The sequence below is a fragment of the Coccidioides immitis genome (assembly GCF_000149335.2).
Source record: "Coccidioides immitis RS genomic scaffold supercont3.1, whole genome shotgun sequence".
Classification (NCBI taxonomy): domain Eukaryota; kingdom Fungi; phylum Ascomycota; class Eurotiomycetes; order Onygenales; family Onygenaceae; genus Coccidioides; species Coccidioides immitis.
The window spans coordinates 1,408,020-1,427,570 of record NW_004504310.1 but is presented as its reverse complement, the minus strand read 5'-3'; the positions used below and the strand labels follow the sequence as shown (position 1 = coordinate 1,427,570).

Here is a 19,551-nt window from a genome sequence, read left to right as displayed (position 1 = left end):
GGTGTGTTTGCTTGACCTGATAAGAGACTCACTTGCTGTACTAGCTGTTGCACTGTCTCCTGTTGTTGCAGCATCATTCTGTGCAATATTTGAAGTTCACTCTCCTCCCTATGCTTCTGCTTGTCATTTGGCTGGTCACCTCTGAGCCTACTTGACTGCCTAAGCTTGGTTTGGGGTGTAGGGAGGTTTATCAGAGCCTCCTGGTCAGGGGTTCAGTGCTCTGGTTTGTCTGTATGGTTCACCATGGCTTTGGTGTTGCCAGGTGCTCAATTTGCTTGCTAGGTGCATTTAGCAGGCATTTTGCTCACTCTCTGGTTGGGTGCCAGAAAGCTACAGGGGTTTGCACATATAGGAGGTGTCTACTTTGATGTATGCTCTCTTTAGTGCTTGTAAAACCTCATTATCTATAAGGATAACTGTTCAGGGTGTTGATTGTAAGCTTCAATATCCAATTGAGCTGTAAATCAATCTTATATGCTTGCTCTTCAGTGCAAAGGGCTATAACCTGATGGAGGACTTGTATGCTTGTCATTCGCTAAGCTACCTAAAGGGGAATCTCGGCTAATCTATGTGGGTCACGTGAGCGAGGTGCTAGTTGGATTACCTAACACAGAGGCGCGGAATCGGATAAACATCGCTGCGGCGGATATCGGAAGCCAGCATCGTCATCAGAGCCATAGGCCGTTCCCAGCTTTGCCTGCGAAGAACTTCGAATGAATACCCCGTCCATACCTCACCCAGCATTATGACTAGCTCATGGAGTGAGCTGGACTCGGAGGATCATTAATAACTATTTTTTGAACTCTCCTTCCGCTCGTTCTGCTTTTTCATTTAGTTCCTGATTCTGACCCTGTCCCTCCCTGGGAGAGTCGCATTCATTCACTTGTCCATTTCCTTTCGAAGCGTTATATAATTTCGGGCTGCCTTGTTACTCGCGGAGGTTAAGTTTCTCAGACCTAGCTCCCCGTCATAATGGCCTATCTCTTATACTCCCTGACCCTTTTCGTCCTCATTCTTGGAACAGGTATGTGCCTAAATAACCGTCACCGCTACGCCTCTACCAGCTTTTCGATCGCTAATCGTGACAGTAGTTCTCTATTTTACTCGTAACCGGTGGCTTCCTCTTCTGCCCGTCCCAGACTATTTCTACCAACGCCTTCCAACGACGTTCCATGGCGATGCCGAATTAGGACTTTCCTCCGCCGATTTTAGCCTTGCGTCAAACATAGAAGCAGGCGATGACCGTGGCGGCCTAGACGAGCGCGGTAAACGAGAAGTTCTGAAAATTATGAAAAGTAGACGGGTAGATTTCAACGAGGCTCGAAAGATCTATATGGAGCGACGGTTCGCGAAAAATAATATTGGACCAGATGGCATGCCTAGAGATCCCAAGTTTGTTTCATTTTCGTGATGAGGGATCTACGATGTCTCTCGCTATTTGAAATATCAATTTAACGGATTGGGAGAGAGGAAGGCGGCGTGCACTACATGGTTTGGCCTGGGTCGGGTTATAGCATCTGAAGAGGAAATGGTGAAGCGCTGCTTTTGCACTTTGATTCATCCTTGGTTTGCGATTCGAGAGCGCCTCTATATCTCCTCACACTAATGAGATATGCATCCCTCGTATATTTCCTATTGTCACAATCTCTTTGCAGCGTTTTGCGCCGAGACCGCGCTAGTTCTCAAATCCAGTCGCCCGAAATGTTTTGTTATATCATCCAATTTCCCCTCGCGATCTCCTTTAATTATATTAGTCTACATCACATGTTGCAGCGTATTTGAACCTACTTGCTAATGGAGATACCGTGGATTCATTCATCTCGCGCAATACGCTTCGCTTCCAACGTGGCAAAACAGACTTGTCTCATGGCTGCATACTCCGTATGCTCGATTTAATCGCAAATTCAACCGCGAAATGAGGCGCTGAAGGTTCGGCGGCAGGCGGCAGATATCGCTCCCCATTAGACGTTCGATATGACCTTAAAATGTTTACACTTATGCTGTGAATCATCGCTGAGCCTCTCATCGACCCCTTCCATACCCTGGTTGCTGGAATCCCGGTGGTAATTGTCCCGGCGGAGGACCATGTGTACCAACTGGAGGAGCGCCAAACCCAGGAGGCGGAGCAGGCTGGCCAAACCCCCGAGGTGGAGCAAAACCTGGAGATGGCCCGCCATAGCCGGCTTGAGACGGTGGAGGCCGAGCGGGTAGCCCAGCAGGCGGCGTGCCTAATGGTGCCGTAAGGGGTTGTGGTGGAGGGGCGGGCCGGTGAGGTGGTTGAGGCGGCATATTCCCATATGGCGCATTGGGCACAGGAACGCCTCTCCCAGCTCCAAAATCTGGCGGGCCTGTGCTGACGGGGCGGCTTATATCTCCATTCACAGCTGGTGTAGGAGCCATCGGCGGTGCATGCCCGCCTGGTACGTGGGGTGGTAAAACTTGAGTTTGTGGCTGGACATTGTGCTTGCGGGCTTGGGCGGCGAGCATTCTCTCTGCTTGGTCTCCGTGTCGCTCTCCCTTTCCATCTTTCTTGTAAGCATACTGAACAGATATCTCCTTGTTCATAAGATATTGTCCGTTCATATTAGCAATAGCATCGTCGGACGCCTCGAAATTAGCGAACGAAACGAATCCGTAGCCCTTTGAGAGATTTGCATCATCCCGAGCGACCTGTAGCTCAACTTTAGCATTCATCTAGTGACAAATCATGCCAAGGCATTAGACTCACCTTTGGCATTGATATTAAAGGCCCAAATCTGCTAAAAGTATCGTATAAAACCTGCTCTGTAACCATCGGGTCCAAATTCCCGACGAAAAGCTCCGCGCCGACTTCAATGGCCTTCAGTTTGTCCGCAGACGCCTTATTGACTCGAATCGGTTTACCATAAAGGCGCACCTGATTCATAATGCGCGACGCATATTCAGCGTCTTCTTCGCTGATAAACTCGACGAAACCATACCCTTGATGTGTTTGGGTAACTCGGTCTTTCGGGAGATGGACGTTAACAATGCGGCCGGCTTGAAGCATTAGCTCCCATACTAGGCTGTCTGTCACGCGCTCGTCTAGATTTCCAACGTATACCGTCGCCTCTTTGTCCTGCTCCCTATGACAAAAATTAGCCTGAGTTCTGAGCTGAGAGCTGTTTGTAGCAGCTTGTACCAATGCCTTGCCCCCGACATCGCGAATCAGATAGATCGCAGATGAAAATATTATTATTACAACAAGGAAAACGATAATTAGTAAGGCGGTACTGAAAATATGTCAGCTCCTGATTAACAGTATTCAATCTCAAGTTGCGAACTCCTCAGTGCCACTGCGACGTTTGAGTGCTGAAGTTGCTTGGTGAGTGAGCAAACGTTGCAAACTTTCCGTTGAAGAAAATGGCAGAACTTTAAAAGTTGATTTGCTTGTTGGCCCACCCCGTATCTGACGGCCATCTCTCGCACTCTGCTCCGGATAACGAACAAGTTTGATTCTCCTATCGAAACAGCCTCTTCCTACACTCATTTTCACATCCCTCACAATGGTTCAATTTTCGGAAGAGACCAAGGTCAGCTTCGAGTGCTAACACGGCTCCACGGTGGCAGATATCACTAGGATAGAATGCTAATTTTTTTTCCCTACAGGAACGTATTACCAAGGTCATTGACATTTCGAGAGTCGCAATTCACTAGTTGGTTTTGCCCCGAGATCTGATCGCTTTACGGGAAGAGCAGCCTCGACTAATGACCTCCCTTTTGCAGTGGATATCTCCCGTTGATCATGTACCTCGGTGAGAATAACTTACGCGTGGTGGCTACATGTTGTGTGCAATGGCTAATATTTTACAGGCTACACTTACAGTGAACCAAGACCACAACTCTTCAAGTACGGTTCTCGCGAGCGCCGCATGTCGAACATCACCCCCCGCTAACATTCAATGTAGGCTCTTTTCACCTCTCGCATAAAAACAATCACGGGGAAACTGGGGAAAGATAGAGATGTTCCGGCGATGTCGAGGCATATACCAGTTTTATTCCAATGCGATGCACCAAAGAAGGATTGTTATGATTTATCGGGGGAGTTAAATGCGCACCACGACGTCGTCGGAGCGACACACCGTTGCATCTTTGCTAGCCTTTCGACGTTTGCTTTTTCATCTACTCGGAGTTGGACATATGTACATTAGATTGGATATTTTAATGGGAAGTCAATGCCAATAATGTTGATTTGGTTCATATCGAAAGCTCGGGAATCCGATTCCTGTTTCAGAGGCAGCATTTGCCTCAATTTATCTCGCAGTTTCAAGCGTATCCTATACGTAGCTGGTGATGCTTTTAACTCAACTTTAGAGTCAAATTACGCTAGGGAGTTAAGGCCGAATTTCATAGCTTCCGAGAATCCAGCGCAAAATTGAGCGCAAAAGCAAAATTTTCTGTAATCTGTAGAAGTCACCATAGGCGGTATAATAAGATAATTTCCTACTATCTTTATACCAATATGCGGGATTATATCGCTTGATATCCGGTGTGGAGTACAGGGTATATATGCCTATATGGTTCATATGCCAATCCGTCCGCGACGTTGGAAAAATTTTGTCAATTGACAACCACGCAACGAAGCTCGCCATCCGCGATATTACTTTTGCTCTCAGGAACACAATACGGAAAGGGGTTCATGAGCGACAAAAATGTTCTCTCGCCATCCCTGGTTGAGACGATAGCCGGGTTCACGGCTGGCGTCGTCTCGACGCTTGTTGTGCATCCGCTTGACATTGTCAAGACTCGGTTACAGGGTAAGTAACTACGAAGCTAAATAAACACACATATTAACAAAGGTTTAAGACATTTGTCCACTAATATTTGTCTATTCTCCTACTAGTGGATCGATTTTCTACCTCCCGCATCGGCAATTCTCTTCGGATTATTCGTGAAATCGGCCGTCACGAAGGGGGGCTCCGAGCGTTTTATCGTGGTCTTACTCCCAATCTTGTCGGGAATTCTGTGAGCTGGGGACTATACTTCCTGTGGTATCGCAATCTCAAAGACGCATTGAATACATTTTATGGGCCGCAGAAAAATGGGTTGGACTCTTTGGATTATTTCGTTGCGTCTGGCACCGCCGGTATGCTCACACTCACCCTCTGTTTACGTACGATATGTACCTACACGTTTATACTGACAAGACTCGTCCCAAGGAGTTCTCACTGCTGTTTTGACCAATCCCATATGGGTGATCAAAACTCGTATGCTATCAACAGGTGCTAACGTAACTGGAGCCTATCCCTCCATGACACATGGTATCCGCGAAATATACCGGTCAGAAGGGTTTAAGGGATTCTACCGTGGCATGATACCCGCTTTGTTCGGAGTTGGTCACGGTGCATTGCAGTTTATGGCATACGAACAGTTGAAACGATATCGTTCGCAGTCGATGTCCTCTGGTCTAACTACTTCCGATTCTGGCGCCGGTAAACTTGGCAACGTAGACTATTTGGCTTTGTCTGGATTGTCGAAGATATTTGCCGGAAGCGTTACTTATCCCTACCAGGTTTTGAGGGCACGCCTCCAGACCTATGACGCCGCTGGTACGTATCGAGGACTCGGCGACGTGATAGCCCAAATCTGGCGTCGAGAGGGTCTCGCAGGCTTTTACAAGGGACTTGGACCTAATCTCTTCCGAGTCCTGCCCAGTACCTGGGTGACATTTTTGGTTTATGAGAATATGAGGGAATACTGTCTACAACCGTGACCGCAACCTCCTGGTTGTCACGGTCGATATCCCGTCCGAGCCGGAGTCAAATATAGATAGTGTCATTTTGCATCCATCCCTCTTCTTAACTAATGTCTTACATCGAATACGAAAGCACATTCTATCCAACATGGAGGGAAGCCTCCCGGACTGTGTTGATTCAACCCGAGGTCAACCCTTTTGAAAGCGTAGCCTAGGTGTAGCCTTGGTCTCGTGGGCGATATAATCGCGAATGGTGCGATGTTCGTATGTCCACCAGTTGTATGGTGAGACACTAGATCTGAATTCTATGATATATCAGCTTGATATGCTCGATTAGAGAAGCTGTAGAATTTCGTGTACTCGGCACTGAGTCCTCTGCGAGCCCCTTGTTTGACTTGTTTGTCGAAGTTGGGATGACGTCACTGTCTTGGTCAATGCCAGGGCAGTTGCACTGCAACCACACGCGTCGAAGGCAGCCATATTCTCTCTCCATCCACAGCGACATCCTTCGCACTGTGAGAAAATACCAGCATAAAAGGCGGAGAAACCGAGTTTTCAAGTGAGCGGTTTCGAAGAGAGAACTGCTCTAAACCTGTTTTGATAGTATAACTGATTAACATTTTGATGACTGTCGGTTTTATACCACGCCGCCTTGCACTTCAGCCGTTCCGGTCAATTCCCCGTATTACTTTTGTGCCGCTGCATTTTGGTCGCTTCGTTTCAATAAAACATGTTACCCTGGCTCAGACTTCGCCGTCCTCGCATTGTAGGACTCAATGATGTTAACCCAGAAACGGAGCAAGCACATGAAAGCTGGGAGACCCCGGAGTCACGCGCGGAGTCGCAGTCCGAATCCCAAGACCGGAAAGGAGAGGAAGAATATTATCCCAGCATAAATGATGTGCTGTGCGTACGGGAGTTCTTGTTACATTTTCAACTGAGGAAAGTGTGCCAACATGAGGGAGAAGAGCGCAAAGGCAAGGGTGATGTTGCAACCCCAGGCCATACTGAACGCCTCCCAGTCGAGATCATTGATATGATTCTCGATCACGCGGAGTACTGGCCTTCAGTTGAGACGAAGATCGAGGGAAAAAGGGTAATCAGGCAGGACCAAGACGCAGAAATTTTGAGAACGGGAGGACTGTGCTACGCGGTAGGTTAGCTTCATATTTTCTTTTCCCATTCCGGAAAAAGGAAAAAGAACGACGAAAAAGAAACGAAATAGGAGCAGAAAAAGAAAATAATCGTTGTCTGCAACGTGTATTTGATACCCGGATAATTGCCGGCGTCCTTGTTGCTATTTTCCGGCCAATATCCAGCCTCTATTACGAAGCCTTCGTGCTGCCCGGTTCTCTCCCATGACTCTCCCCTCTCCGCACTCAAGCCAGCAGCCCTCCATGCATGAAATCCCTCTTCTAACATCCCGTTACAGTCCTCCAGCCCCGCCATCAAACCCCGCATTCTCCCGCATCGCACAGTCCACCCCTGCCGTAAAATAGTGTTCACCCTGACCGCGCACGACCAAGGCTGGGGCGGAAGCCATGGCACCCGATCCGCCTATGAAGGCTCCTACAGTTGGTTCGATGCATATCGAATCCCTGCCTTCCACCCACTCTCTGATGATAATCAACATCAGCCTGCAGACCTCGTAGCTCAATACCAACAATATTACGAGGAACAGCGGCCCCGCTTCGAAGTATCGGCAAATTTCTTGCCTTCAAAGGAAACTTTGTGCTGCAATAAGGTGGCCGTCCGTCAGGCCCAAACCCGTCGTATCTCCTGGCATTATCGCGATGCTCTGGATCCTAATTCCGATGAGGCAAAGGAGATTGGCGCGAAGCAGGGTCGGGGCCCGGGAACGACTAGTGGGCAAATGGTAAGAGCAATGGAGATTGGCGACGAACTATCCGTATGGGCGAGGGCGAGATTCCCAGGATGGATGAATCATGTTGAAGGAATGAGCGTGCGAGTATTCTGGGCCGTTTAACAAGAAACGTGCGTCTCAAATGGTGGCTGATGATATGTGGTGACTTCTTATCGGTTTGGCATTCCGCGTGGATGTCTCCAATGATCATTTCGATCCCGCAAGAGTAGTAATACAACTCGCTTTAATGCTATCCTTTTTACCAGTAGCTAAACTCGACACAAATAAACTTGATATGTAGATACATGAATGATAATGCATTTGGAATCTCAGCCCAAAATAGAGAAACAATGTTCGACTTTACATCAACTTTCGCCCAGAGATGCAAGAAACCAGTTGGCTCAAAAGTTGGTAAAGCACGAATGTGAGCAGAAAGGGGCCGAATGACCACTGCAGAGAGTAGTTAGTTTCTGGTCATTCAAAGTGCCCTTTTCGCTAATGCCAGTATGCCCTAAAGATATATGTGAACTGTAGTGGTAAAACGCCCCTTCGTTCCACGAATTTTCTAACATTTCTGATGATCGCTTTTTGCCCAAAAAATTCCTCCTCATATATATACGCCATTCAAATCCTTCTCATGGGTATTGTGCGCCTGCATGAGTGCTAAGTATTAATTCAAAATTCCAACCATTCCCGGATATCGTCGTCATCGTCCCAGATTTATCTCCGTGAAGCGAGTCATTCCTACTGCGGGCCTCGTGAATACATTTGCTCATGAAAATCGACATCTTCGCTACTCGGCGTACTCATGTAAGAGGGTCGATGGAAAATATTCATTCGACCCTTATCGTCCTCCACACTAGATACCGTTGTCGTGCTCATTTCGTCAACGTTTGTAGTGCTTGTAGTAGCTCGAAGTTTCGCACTTGATGACACTCGTCGGTCCTTCCCACGCCCTTTAATTCCTTTATTGCTATTTTTATATAGAGTTGCGAAATATTCCCATAATTCAATGTCCTGTGGCGCTAGGCGTTCGGTGTCGGTTAAAGAAGAAAATCGGAAAGTCAAGTCCCGAAGAGTCTGCGCATGGAACTTGTTCTGGTGCGACTATATCCAGTTTAGCCGACAATTAGAAAGATCAAAAAAAGCGATCGAGCAGACTAACCTTAAGGTTACCCAGTTGTGTGAATTGCTTCCCACAATCATCCAACCTGCAGATAAATGGCTTTGCCTTCTCATGTGTGATTTTGTGCGCTCGGACATTCCCACGTTGTGCGAATCTTTTATTACATATTTCGCAAGAGTATGGCTTTTCTCCAGTGTGCCGTCGCTCATGCGTCTACAAAATCAGCATTGGTAACAAATCCTCGAGCGTGTCTCGTGGAAATGGTTGGCTTACCTTTAAGTTTCCCAGCTGAGAAAACCGCTGACCACAAGCAGGCTCTCTACAAACCTTTGATATAGACGAGCCAAACTTAGCATTAGCAAGACCAACAAAGAATAAGAATCAAAACGTACAAATGGCTTGTCCCCGGTATGCGCCCGCATATGAATATCCAGATGAGTCTTCTGGTAGAAGCTTTTCCTGCAATGAGGTAGATTGCATTCGTATTTCCTTCTTGGTTTCTGTTTCGTAGTCAAGGATCTATCCGGTTGTGAAGTGAAGAGCCCCTGACCACCAGGCGCTGATCCTCCGTAGGCTGGGTGCGACCAGCCTGGTACACCGTTTGTAAATTGATGCAGAGGAGGCAGTTGCGGCTGGACGAGTTTCGGCTTTGCTTGTATAGTTTTCATTAAAGTATCAACCTCTGTCGAGAACTCGATTTCGGGCTTCAAGCGGACTTTTGAGTCAGATGGTTCTTCCGGCTTGGAAGGAAGATGAGGCAAGCGGGACGGCTGTTCCGAAGCGGCTTTCGCCGGACTTGTTTCCGTTAGTCTGGGCAAGCCATTTCTAGGCGGGCCAGCGTTTGGCAACGATTGAACTGGTGCTGATTCCGGCAGCCGGCTGTTCTGTGAACTCGTTGGAGGTGCAGATCCATAGAAACTTTGATAAGAGGCATGGCTGGTGTTCAAGATATGTCCGAATCCGTAGGAAGATGAGTGTAAGGATGCCGCGTAGGGGATCGGTTGATTTGAATAATATGTCATGCCATGATCCTGTGGTGGCGCCATCATCCGACGATGGGGTACCCCCGTCAAGTCATGGTTGCCAAAGCCATATGTGACTGGAACCGCTGTTTCCATGTCAATGTATTTGAGATGGCACTGATGAAAGAGCTAGGGCCGTCGAAATCACCGGTAGGTAGGAAAAGGAATAAGTAGGTAGGATGCTCAGAGATGTGTTCCGATATAGAGTCGATGCGCGTGGAAGCCAGATAAAATCGGTTGTGTAACTCGTGACTTTCTTTTCGTTCGTTTTACTTCGCTTTTCTTTTTCCCTCCTGCAAGTTTCCTCAACTCTTGTCCGTCTTTCGAAATGTTGTATAATGTTTAGCTGGCGGATCTCGTGCAGGAGCAGTATTGAACGATCGGCGTGCTGTTCGATTTATGCCTGGGTAACGAGTCAAAGCAAAACTCGATTGTATTCCAGAGGGTCGGAAGAAAACCTCGGAGGAAAGTCAGTAGAGAAAGGGATATATCAAGGAATGAAAAAGGAATATTAAAGATCGGTGCGGCTAGCTAATGCTCTTGCTGGGGCAGGTGGATGTCTGAAATTAAGCATAAAGATTGGATGAATCGTTTGGTGGGAGGATGTACCTATGTATATGATTCCAAGCAATGGCACAGATCACTTAATATACAAGAGTTCTCCAAGATGTCCCGCAGCTTGGGTTTAAGCGCAGTGACACCGAAAGACAAAATCCACACCAAGTGCCTGGAACAATAGGGTTTGTCTGGGGGAGAGAAACAGGGCCTTTCATGTCGATCATTAACTCATGAAAGGCAGATTTATTATCTGGCCCCAAAAAGGAGCCAAACTGCTCTGAGGTTAGCTCATCCAGCCATTGTAGAGAGAATGATTGCGGCAACTCAAAGAGAACTTTGTTGGCGCAATACAGTTTTGGAACTGGCCTGTGGTCCGTAACCAATAATAAGGACCCGATTAAAAAATTTTAATCTCCAAAAATGGAGTGTGGGACACAACAGAGGATGACAATTCCTTAGGGGAGAGGACAGAGCTCCCAGGTCTAATGTGATTTAGCGAAAGTGACCCTTGTCAGTTGGGGAGTGGGCTAAGGTTCGAGTTGCGCAGCCCAAACAACCCAATCTTGTTCAAGGCCCGGAAGCCAAAAGGACTGGAATCAAACGCACCAATGATAATGAAGCAACAAGCCACTAACAGTAATTATTTTGGGGTAGTAAAGGGCCCTTGGGCCAACCAGGCCGACCAGGGGAGGCGTGTATCCAGCAATCACAATGACAATTGCGTTCTCATGCGGTACAACAGATACGAAGCCATGTACTCCGTAAAGTGACCGGGTACCTGTACGGAGGATGGACGGACTTATTTCCAGTCTGCTACAGAGAGCGGGCTCTGCCAGGACCCGTGGGCAAATACATAGACCATGAGACATCAGGGTAAACGATCATGGTCCAAAACTTGCAAACAGGCTCTTTGAGGCATTCTTCACCCGAAAGATTTGAATTGGTTTGGGAACATTTGATTCAAACTCCCGCGGATTTGGTTCCCAACCATTGCTTTTTTGCCCTGTCAACGCTTGAGCGTGATTAGCTCGCGCCCGTCGTTCGTTTTCGGTGGTGGGGCCGGGTCCGTTTGACCACAATTTCGGTGTGCCTGACTGAGCACTAAACCTAATACAACGGTCAATCTGGGCGAGCCGACAACGAAAATAGAGGAGCGAATATGGAGAAGTGCTATATTATGACACACGACCTTTTTTTTTTTAATTTTTTGATTTTTTAATTTTTTAATTTTTTTTATTTATTTTTTTTTGCATTTGCAGGGTGAATGGGAAAGGTTGATTACAGGATTACAGGTATGATGATGGTGATGAGATTTGTGATCCGATCTTGGTGCTTGTTCACGGGATGAAAACTGAGGGATAGTCGCCAGGAGTGAAGTTATTGGTCTTAGCCGCAGACTCGACAGCGGCGATTGGGTGAAGAATTGCGTGTTGATCTGATCATCGAAAAAGACCTCCAGCAAAATGGGCACAGCTGGGTGTGGGCAAACCTGGAGAGCACGAGGCACCCGACCAATCGCGGAAGGGCAGAATGACATCCGGTCTGTGTGGAGAGAGGAATATTCACAGCAGCTTGTGCAAGTGTGTGACTTGAACCCTTGTTAGTCTGAGCTGGGCGCTGCAAGGATGCCGTGACTGACCAAAGACCGGGACCTCAGCCGGGACCGCACATCCCATGCTCGGCCAATCCGCAACAGCCCAGCGCAAAGAGAGTTTTGCGATACATCAGCTATCAAGGACGATCCCGCGGTGGTAATGCGCTGCTCGTCCGCCACATTCCTCAAAAGGCGGTTGAGAAAAAAGAAGAGTCGACGTTGGTTCACTGCCAAGACGAAGGCCTTATTATTCATCACCACTCGCGTTGCGGCTCAATCGCCGACAGCCATCGGGATGCGTGTCATTGTCGCTGCCCAGGGGACCCGAACTGCAGTCCATTCCGTCTCCTCCGGAGTTTGCACAGCATATTGATCAATGAGCGTCCTCGCATCAGCCAGGCTATCAACTCCTAAAGTCTTACAAGCTCACTATTGTCTTGGGAGCCAGGTGATGTGAGCCTTTGAGGGTGCTTGGCCAGACTTTTTCTCTCAACTGACGCGACAAAGCCTGCAAGTTTGCAAATATGAAAGACCCGAACATGGATCGCGTGGAGATTCCCAAAAAAGGAAGCCTCAAAAACAAAAGTCCTCACGGGAAAAAGCAAAATGTTGGCCTTGAGCGGGTAGTCTAAGATCCCAGCCAAACAACCAGACTCGTGGGTTTCCCATCATTTTCGTATTTCAATAATCCCGAAAGAACCGATCTTAACTCAGACACATCCCTGGTCAGTCAAATCCTTACTTCCGATGATAAACTTGAACATCCTCTTCCCGATGCGGTGTCGTGACTTGTGCTCGCCTCATAACTAATGATGATATAATCCCAACGGCGTCTCTGGATAGGTCCCCGTTCCCCTCAAATAGCAACCTGCAGGCTCCTCAGCATGGGCCCTTGGTGTTTCAGCTTTTCCTATGGAGGCTAGCTTGGCCCGTCGGACTCGCGGGGAAGAGAGAGGAGCAAACGCTCGGTGCGGTATCGCTTACAGAACTCGACACATTTTATTGTTAGTACTCCGTAGTCCGAAAGCATAATCAATACTTAGGGTTTAATCTGCAAGCCGGAGCGCCGCTCCTGGAATCAAAATTATCGTGATTCTCGGAGACAAAGCGCCCGATGGATAGAAAAGTGGAATACGGAGTTCGCCTTATCATTATTTCTCGCATCAAACCATCATAAGGCAGACAGAAAGGATGAAATCGTGGGAAAAATTAATTTCAAATTGCGACAATCATTACGGAGTACGACGACAGGAGATGTATGATGCATTCTACAAGTTACACAGCGGGTCATTCATATGATACAGAGCACTTTCGCTGCCGGCACCCATGAAGCAGGGGAATTGACCTCTTATGCCGTTTTGGCGCAACCTGATAGAGTCCTGTTTCGACCTCTGCGCACGGGTCGGTTCTCTGTAGGGGAAGAAAACCTCCTGCAAAGTTTTTCTTCGCATCACCCATACTACTTCGCTGTCATTCGACACCCTGGCTGTTGATGATTAGACAGCGCCAAATGCGGAAGCAGTCGGCCAAGCAAGGGTACCATGTAACAAAGCACAGTTCAGACAGAGATCCTTTGCAGCCTGTTTCGCTGATATCGAGTCAGTTCTGAGCGCAACTTGTCTTGGAGTCCCGCGTGACCAAACCCCGTTCCCCTCTAAGAAAAGCTTAAAACATTTGTCAATCTTATCGATCTCATCAGTCGAGACGATGGGTCCAGAAACAAAAAGCAAGCATGGTATTGATACTCTCGATCAAGTTCATCAGCTGGCGAAAAGCCCTTCGAACGCCCGCAGCGGGCTTCAACGAAAGTTCAGTGCCTCAAGTGGAAAAACCTACACATCGCATTTACTCACGCTCTTCTTCGTTATGCCTAGTTCAAGGATCATCCCCTCCAGAAAATGAAGCGAGCACGATCGGTCAACCTTGTTGCCTGAGCCGGTTCGTTTTCTTAAGGACGCTCCTAACCGAGCGAGGACAAGCAGGTGTCGATTCGCAAGATAGCACAAGCCAGCACTTCGACGAACGGGTGGCTGCAGCGCCAAATTTGTTTTCTTTTTTCTTTCTCTCTTTTTTTCCTTTTTTTTTTTTTTTTTCCCTTTTCCCTTTATTTATTTATTTTTGCCCCAGGGACACGAAATATCGCCCGCTTCTGAAACGAATTGGTTAAATCGTAAAAGACTCCATCCTCGGACAGTAAAATCTTTCTTCTCGTCGATTGGGCTTTGATTTCGCGCAGCGAAAGCCATCGTCGGCAATCAATCCGTTTTCCTTCCGCACCTTTCACCGACAGAGCGGGAATTTTAGTTTTCTTCACGACTAGCCCGAGTTGGAGATTATGGACCAGCGCATTCCAGTACATATACCCAGGATTATTTGCATATCATATTCTCGTCACCGCCAGATTACCAACGTGGCCCATGTCAAAACAACCCGACGTCCCCCTAGCTTTGCAGTAAAACGTGTCATTTCCCCAGTTCCCGGCTTCCTGGACAGTGGGAGCGATTTTTCTTCTTTTGGGCCTTTCCCGGCTTATTTTTAAAAACTTGTTCAGTTTTCTAATTTTGCTGCTTTTCTTAAACCCATGGTCCCTGCTTTTCTGCCTTGCTTCTCCCAGGGCCCCTCCACTCATCGCGAATTCAGCTTCACAATTTTCATCCCTGCTGGTTGCTCTTGATACCGTGAGGGGATACAGCAACAAAAGCCGTTCCTTGTCACCCCATGCATACGAGATATGCCCACCAAGTGGGTTATTGTTGTTTGAGATTTGAAGAGAATTGTTATTCTTAGCAGCAAGTCGGTTAACAGGGACCAAACCGGGTAATTACTGCCTCCTGGCTGGTCCTGGACCTTTGGGCTTTATCCTAGTTACCCGGGAAGCGACACTTTGACCACGCGGCCGCCAAAATGCAAGCTAAAGGTAGCAAGGCCAACTTCCCGGGTGTTTTGGCAGATAAAGGCTGAAGCTCTCTTCGCTTCATTTCCCAGGACTATTTTGCCCCGGGAGAACCCACATCGGGTTCTCGACCCTTGGTGCGCATGAAGAACCCGCGAACCAAAGATTACCCTGGATTTGCCTTTACTGGATAATGAAGAACATGGGGCGTACGGGACCCAGAGTACACTGCATGATCCTTCTCTCAGCTTGTCCCACAGTGCAAGGTACTGTACATACGCGTTCCAATATTTCCTGCAGCCACCATGTTCAGAGTTGACGAGGTCATGCATTGTCCCTTCTGTGTCAAGAGCCACTCCAGGATCGAGTCAAAGCAAGCGCAGACTGCAGGATTGCACAAGGATTCGTTCGTCTTCGTCATTTGTGACAATATTCCAAATAAACCATTCAAAATTTCCTAAAATTAATGCAGCTTCTGAGACACATGACTGTGTGATCGTGCAAGTGACTAAGCACCGATGCGACAAATTTCAAGGCGCACAGTTTGGGCTCTCTTCATGAGAGAAAGGACGATATGCTGAGCACTCCATGCGGAGAACATCTAAGTTGTCTTCTCGATATTCTTTGCCGACTTATAAAATCACTCTTCTTGGCTTTTACCTCTAAAACCCGTATATGGTGAATGGGTAGCTTAGCATTGAAACGCGGCCTCTTGCCTCTCTTTGTCCTCTCTTGTCCGTTTCAATTTGTATCTGATCAGCGGAATTCTGGCATCTTTTCCTTTGGTTCTCTCAGTGACACAGAATTGCTTTGCTGTGGTTCCCGTTAATTTCTATCCCGCCCAGTCATCCGGTGGCCTTTCTACTCAGATTTCACGTTCCACGATCCCATATTTGGGAAATTGCATCTCAGGCAACTGCGAACCGTTCAATACCCGAAGAGCCAAGAGTTATAATGACTGAGGCATCCCACCTCCGCGGAATGCTGAACCGGAACTTCATGGAGGGCTCAAAGCCTGGACTTTTGGATTGTATTTCCACACGGCAATATCCCACTGAAGTTCCCGTGCGTATACAAGCTGGCTGTCTCTATGCCCTGCCTTTTATACCTTTGAGCAAGAGAAAGAGTGCGGTATGCTTCTGGTCCTGCTTCCACTCTCGATGTCCAAAATTTTACTATGACGACGACATACTGTACTCCTTAATAGGCCGTTGTGCGCGATATGCAAGGGTTTGATTTATACCCGGTCAACGACCAGCAATAGGCTTTATCGTCCATAAGATAAAAATTCATTTATCAAGTATTTGTTCCCTAACGCTCCATAACGATGGAGCCGAGGTCTCCACAACGGATGACAAGTCCTTTTTGGATGTCCTCGCCGGTCAGTAATTTGATTTATAGCTTTGATTGTGACAAATGTCATGGCCCAGTCAGCTGCAGTCTCCAAGTCAACCAAGCAGTAATCCCTGCAGCGCTTACATTATGTACAGGACCAGTGCTATAGCAGGCAAAGTTGTGACTGTCCCACATATATAAACTGCTAGAGTCAATGATGCTACAGAAAAACATCGATTGATTGGATCACATACTCTGCAGGCAAGCTTCAGGAGCCCACATGCATTAAGAGACAGTCACGAGATTACGTCCAGTGATGGATTTGCGCGTCGCCTAGATTTCAAATGTTATCGGCCGTCGGTCTTCGAAAACATGCTTTGAGCGGGTTTAATTGTGAATCGATCGCAAGGCAAAGCTATGGCATTTAATGTTAATGCAAGAGCCTCATTGGAGGCCCCTGAAGGGGTTCACCGAGTCGTAGCAACTTTGCCCTTGCAATTCTTCTCTCGTCTCGTGTCTCCAAGTATCATTCAATATGGCTCTCTATTACCTATGACTGCTTCTCCAAAGGGTCCTTCGGGAGGCATTATCACTAACTGGAGACGATAGGTTCCATTAGGCATGATCTATTCCCAGCCTGAGGCTGTAATAACCTCAGATATATAGCCAAAGAGGCAGCGGAGATGTACTTTATTACTCTCATTCTTTCGACTGGTCTAAACGACCATGTTGACCTATTGTAATTTGTTATAGAGCTTAGTGTTCACAGAATGATGGCTCATAGGAATCATTGGGTGAATTCTAACTGCGGGCTGGACCTGCCGTTCAGACTCCATCTATGTTCGCTATTAGAAATCTGCAGGGCACAAATAAGTGGTTTTCTCACGTTAATTTGGTTTGCGAGGTGTTCGGGGGATTTGAGCAACCTTTTAGTCAGACCACCGCATCAGGGAGAGAAGTTAATGTCCTGGGGTTAGCTTGCAGGTACTTCCAATGTCGTTATCTCGGTAGCAAGACTCCCGATTTAACGTCATCCTCTAGCAGGTTAAGGGCCCTTCGCACAGCGACATGATGCCTGCTCAAGAGTCCACGGAGGGCATCTCGCGTCATATTAATGCGATCAATGAGATAGTCTCGGCTCTGTTCTTCGATCTCGGTCATATAGTCATCATAGAACTCACTCCAGTGATCTGCCAGATGTTGCAGTGATTGATGTTCTCGTCCAATGAGCTTATATTGGGCTCGAATCATGTCCCGAGTACGCTGGGTACGTTTCGCAACATCTCCTATTTGATGGTACCGGAAGACGGATAGTACCTGCTTGGGTCATTATAATGTTTGTTAACTTTAATTCTCTTAGGAAAAGGATGCCCTTTACTAGGGATGAGGAAAACCAACCACCAATCTCAAGGTACTTACCATCCGCAAATTGCCCAATAGTTCTTGAGTGATAGTGCGATCACCTTCGATGAGCAGTCGAAGCCACCTATGCCACTGGCTTTCGCTACATCTCCTTTGAATGTCAAACACCGTCTGTTTCTGGGCGTTAATTTGCCTTTGCGTCATAACCATATTCTCTCGATTAGTCGTCGACCCGAATGCTTCCCATACACGATCGACAGGGGATCTTAAATTCGGACTGAATCGTGCTACGCGGTTCAGACCTGCACGCAGCGTGTTGGCGCCATAGTAAAGATTCTTCAGCGCTGCTGAGTCAACTGGCGGTGCTCGTGTCGCTCTAGATCCTCTCCTACTACCTCGAAGCCAACCTGTGTTCGCTACTTCAATAAATCGGGTATGCAAAGAAAGCTAAGGTGGAATAAGCTAACAGACATATTGATCCCGGGACCCAAAACTCACAGGCACCAGATGCTCGGTTTCGGCTTCGATTGGTAAGGTACCTAGGATATTGTGACGGTCGATCGTGTCGCTACTAACACCAGTGAACACACAGTGAGGGTTTCTAAGTCGGTAGTAGCGAAACAGTTGGTATGGCCAATGGCGATCACTGCGAAAGAACATGCTCCGGCTGGCGTAAGGGCGCGCCGGGGATAGGAAGTGCGCGAGACCTTTCAACTTGACACGGTATTGACGCCTCCCTCCGCGTGATTGGGGCCGATGCAGCCCTTTACACGAGAGTTTTTGGTTGCTCCATTGGACGAAATCAGGTTCGGCGCAAGGCCCAGAATCGGGCTCGAATAAAGAGTTATCGCATTTTGGCTCCTTCTTCAGATGTCTTCTGACCGTATGCCAATTCGTCTTGTCACGGTATCCTGAAAGCCGTTAGTACCGCGATTAAATCATTGTATTCTAGACGCTTGAAGCTATCGCAGAAACTGACCGTGATAACGTGGGATCGTGTCACCGCATTCGTTGGTAAGAAGTGCAACGTTATATTGAGCGCACTTCGCATCAGCGCACGCACTGTTTCCAATCCAACGGCAAATGTTAATTGTGGTCCGCGAAGGATTCGGAAGGAGACGAGCTTCCTCTAAGCTCCGTGATGTGACTCTACCGTATCCGTCTTTGCAACTCCAGTCAGGACTTCAAGCACAGTTAAAAGTCAGTTTGCAAGAAAGAATAACCCCCCCCCCCCCGGATCAGCTCACCATTTCGTCCCATAACACCTTATATTTGAGACTCCCTGGTCTTTAGTTCCAAAAGGAAACAACTTGGCTCCGAGATGGTATTCCTGACCGTAATACCTAAAACCCATATAGAAAACCCTTGAAGATTGAATTTTAAGACGCCCTTGACTAAGGAACAGGTCAGTCATGATTTTGAACCCAGTTATCGTGAAGGAATGACATACCGGAATAATCCTACCGTGGTCGCATTCGCGGGCCCATTATGGATGATACCGGAACAGATCATTCCGCACCTGCTATTGATTTTTTGTCACTGTTAGACCCCTAGATGTGACTCTATAGCAATCATCCTTCTTTTTTTCTTTATCGCTTCTTTTCTCGCGTCCTTGACTTTTATTTCTCTTTGCATTCGGTTCTATCCCGGTTCCAGATGCAACTTTCGAAAGCCAAAAGTTGAGACCTATAAAAACAATTTCTCTTCTTCCGCCACCCAGTCGGCCTATGCTTCATATCTTTAAATACTTCGTAAGAAGCAAAGGACTCATCCGTACCTATCCTCATCAATGAGCTCCTGAATCATTCCCAAGAGGAGACTAAATGGGGCTCGGCTGCTTACATGTATCGGTGAGACTCTAATTGCTTAGAAGGTCTTCAGATCCCGACTTATTGTGCTGAGATTCAAGAGAAATACTCCATCAGTCAAAAAGAACCAAGCTAGAGAATGTTTTACCGGAATTTGCTTGGGGGATATCTCTGGGCCTCTTTCAATGACCATACTAGAGATTGGGGGTCGATGTCAGAAGCCTTTTAGTTTCCATATGGATCATTGCAATCACAAATTCAGCTTCTTTTGTTTGT

General features: G+C 47.4%; 10 protein-coding genes across 10 annotated transcripts; 6 read left to right on the top strand and 4 right to left on the bottom strand.

The window, feature by feature from the left end:
* Nucleotides 1-711: 711 nt before the first annotated feature.
* Nucleotides 712-2,664, top strand: CIMG_02599 (uncharacterized protein). Its single transcript, XM_001248827.2, has 2 exons — nt 712-1,024; nt 1,092-2,664. Exons 1-2 carry the CDS (start codon nt 973-975, stop codon nt 1,409-1,411), a joined length of 372 nt encoding a protein of 123 aa, XP_001248828.2. The 5' UTR covers nt 712-972; the 3' UTR covers nt 1,412-2,664.
* Nucleotides 1,083-3,309, bottom strand: CIMG_02600 (splicing factor 3b subunit 4). Its single transcript, XM_001248828.2, has 3 exons — nt 3,161-3,309; nt 2,729-3,104; nt 1,083-2,670 (listed from the first exon to the last, which is right to left on the bottom strand). The coding sequence occupies exons 1-3, from the start codon at nt 3,178-3,180 to the stop codon at nt 2,023-2,025; spliced, it is 1,044 nt and encodes a 347-aa protein (XP_001248829.1). The 5' UTR covers nt 3,181-3,309; the 3' UTR covers nt 1,083-2,022.
* Nucleotides 3,310-3,524: 215 nt separating this feature from the next.
* On the top strand, nt 3,525-4,214 carry CIMG_10987 (TOM complex component Tom7; the record flags this gene model as incomplete). Its single annotated transcript, XM_012358975.1, has 5 exons — nt 3,525-3,551; nt 3,628-3,674; nt 3,745-3,773; nt 3,832-3,868; nt 3,927-4,214. The coding sequence occupies 5 exons, from the start codon at nt 3,525-3,527 to the stop codon at nt 3,946-3,948; spliced, it is 162 nt and encodes a 53-aa protein (XP_012214398.1). The 3' UTR covers nt 3,949-4,214.
* A 225-nt stretch (nt 4,215-4,439) lies between these two features.
* On the top strand, nt 4,440-6,037 carry CIMG_02601 (mitochondrial folate carrier protein Flx1). The gene is made up of 3 exons (XM_001248829.2): nt 4,440-4,775; nt 4,862-5,104; nt 5,178-6,037. The coding sequence occupies exons 1-3, from the start codon at nt 4,658-4,660 to the stop codon at nt 5,729-5,731; spliced, it is 915 nt and encodes a 304-aa protein (XP_001248830.1). The 5' UTR covers nt 4,440-4,657; the 3' UTR covers nt 5,732-6,037.
* Nucleotides 6,038-6,222: 185 nt separating this feature from the next.
* On the top strand, nt 6,223-7,917 carry CIMG_02602 (uncharacterized protein). Its single transcript, XM_001248830.2, has 2 exons — nt 6,223-6,866; nt 7,146-7,917. The coding sequence occupies exons 1-2, from the start codon at nt 6,444-6,446 to the stop codon at nt 7,698-7,700; spliced, it is 978 nt and encodes a 325-aa protein (XP_001248831.1). The 5' UTR covers nt 6,223-6,443; the 3' UTR covers nt 7,701-7,917.
* A 404-nt stretch (nt 7,918-8,321) lies between these two features.
* On the bottom strand, nt 8,322-9,821 carry CIMG_02603 (C2H2 transcription factor; the record flags this gene model as incomplete). The annotated part of the gene is made up of 4 exons (XM_001248831.1): nt 8,322-8,684; nt 8,743-8,916; nt 8,977-9,030; nt 9,096-9,821. 4 exons carry the CDS (start codon nt 9,819-9,821, stop codon nt 8,322-8,324), a joined length of 1,317 nt encoding a protein of 438 aa, XP_001248832.1.
* A 1,726-nt stretch (nt 9,822-11,547) lies between these two features.
* CIMG_02604 (uncharacterized protein) lies at nt 11,548-13,049 on the top strand (the record flags this gene model as incomplete). The annotated part of the gene is made up of 5 exons (XM_001248832.2): nt 11,548-11,575; nt 11,743-11,823; nt 11,928-12,330; nt 12,385-12,533; nt 12,608-13,049. The coding sequence occupies 3 exons, from the start codon at nt 11,548-11,550 to the stop codon at nt 12,248-12,250; spliced, it is 432 nt and encodes a 143-aa protein (XP_001248833.2). The 3' UTR covers nt 12,251-12,330; nt 12,385-12,533; nt 12,608-13,049.
* Nucleotides 13,050-14,257: 1,208 nt separating this feature from the next.
* CIMG_10989 (uncharacterized protein) lies at nt 14,258-15,102 on the bottom strand (the record flags this gene model as incomplete). Its single annotated transcript, XM_012358976.1, has 2 exons — nt 14,258-14,659; nt 14,809-15,102. The coding sequence occupies 2 exons, from the start codon at nt 15,100-15,102 to the stop codon at nt 14,258-14,260; spliced, it is 696 nt and encodes a 231-aa protein (XP_012214399.1).
* Nucleotides 15,103-15,724: 622 nt separating this feature from the next.
* Nucleotides 15,725-16,034, top strand: CIMG_02605 (uncharacterized protein; the record flags this gene model as incomplete). Its single annotated transcript, XM_001248833.2, has 2 exons — nt 15,725-15,901; nt 15,978-16,034. The coding sequence occupies 2 exons, from the start codon at nt 15,725-15,727 to the stop codon at nt 16,032-16,034; spliced, it is 234 nt and encodes a 77-aa protein (XP_001248834.2).
* A 1,070-nt stretch (nt 16,035-17,104) lies between these two features.
* Nucleotides 17,105-18,979, bottom strand: CIMG_02606 (uncharacterized protein; the record flags this gene model as incomplete). Its single annotated transcript, XM_001248834.2, has 6 exons — nt 17,105-17,422; nt 17,525-17,914; nt 17,966-18,378; nt 18,447-18,649; nt 18,715-18,861; nt 18,918-18,979. The coding sequence occupies 6 exons, from the start codon at nt 18,977-18,979 to the stop codon at nt 17,105-17,107; spliced, it is 1,533 nt and encodes a 510-aa protein (XP_001248835.2).
* Between the last annotated feature and the right edge of the window lie 572 nt (nt 18,980-19,551).

Excerpts from the sequence above, each read along its gene's own strand:
- CIMG_02599 (XM_001248827.2), top strand. The coding sequence starts at position 973 with ATGGCCTATCTCTTATACTCCCTGACCCTTTTCGTCCTCATTCTTGGA. Across the intron at positions 1,025-1,091 it reads CGTCCTCATTCTTGGAACAG|TTCTCTATTTTACTCGTAAC; the intron begins GTATGTGCCTAA and ends TCGTGACAGTAG.
- CIMG_02600 (XM_001248828.2), bottom strand. The coding sequence starts at position 3,180 with ATGTCGGGGGCAAGGCATTG. Across the intron at positions 3,105-3,160 it reads ATGTCGGGGGCAAGGCATTG|GGAGCAGGACAAAGAGGCGA; the intron begins GTACAAGCTGCT and ends TTTTTGTCATAG. Across the intron at positions 2,671-2,728 it reads CTTTAATATCAATGCCAAAG|GTCGCTCGGGATGATGCAAA; the intron begins GTGAGTCTAATG and ends GTTGAGCTACAG.
- CIMG_02601 (XM_001248829.2), top strand. The coding sequence starts at position 4,658 with ATGAGCGACAAAAATGTTCTCTCGCCATCCCTGGTTGAGACGATAGCC. Across the intron at positions 4,776-4,861 it reads TGTCAAGACTCGGTTACAGG|TGGATCGATTTTCTACCTCC; the intron begins GTAAGTAACTAC and ends TTCTCCTACTAG. Across the intron at positions 5,105-5,177 it reads CGTTGCGTCTGGCACCGCCG|GAGTTCTCACTGCTGTTTTG; the intron begins GTATGCTCACAC and ends ACTCGTCCCAAG.
- CIMG_02602 (XM_001248830.2), top strand. The coding sequence starts at position 6,444 with ATGTTACCCTGGCTCAGACTTCGCCGTCCTCGCATTGTAGGACTCAAT. Across the intron at positions 6,867-7,145 it reads CGGGAGGACTGTGCTACGCG|TCCTCCAGCCCCGCCATCAA; the intron begins GTAGGTTAGCTT and ends ATCCCGTTACAG.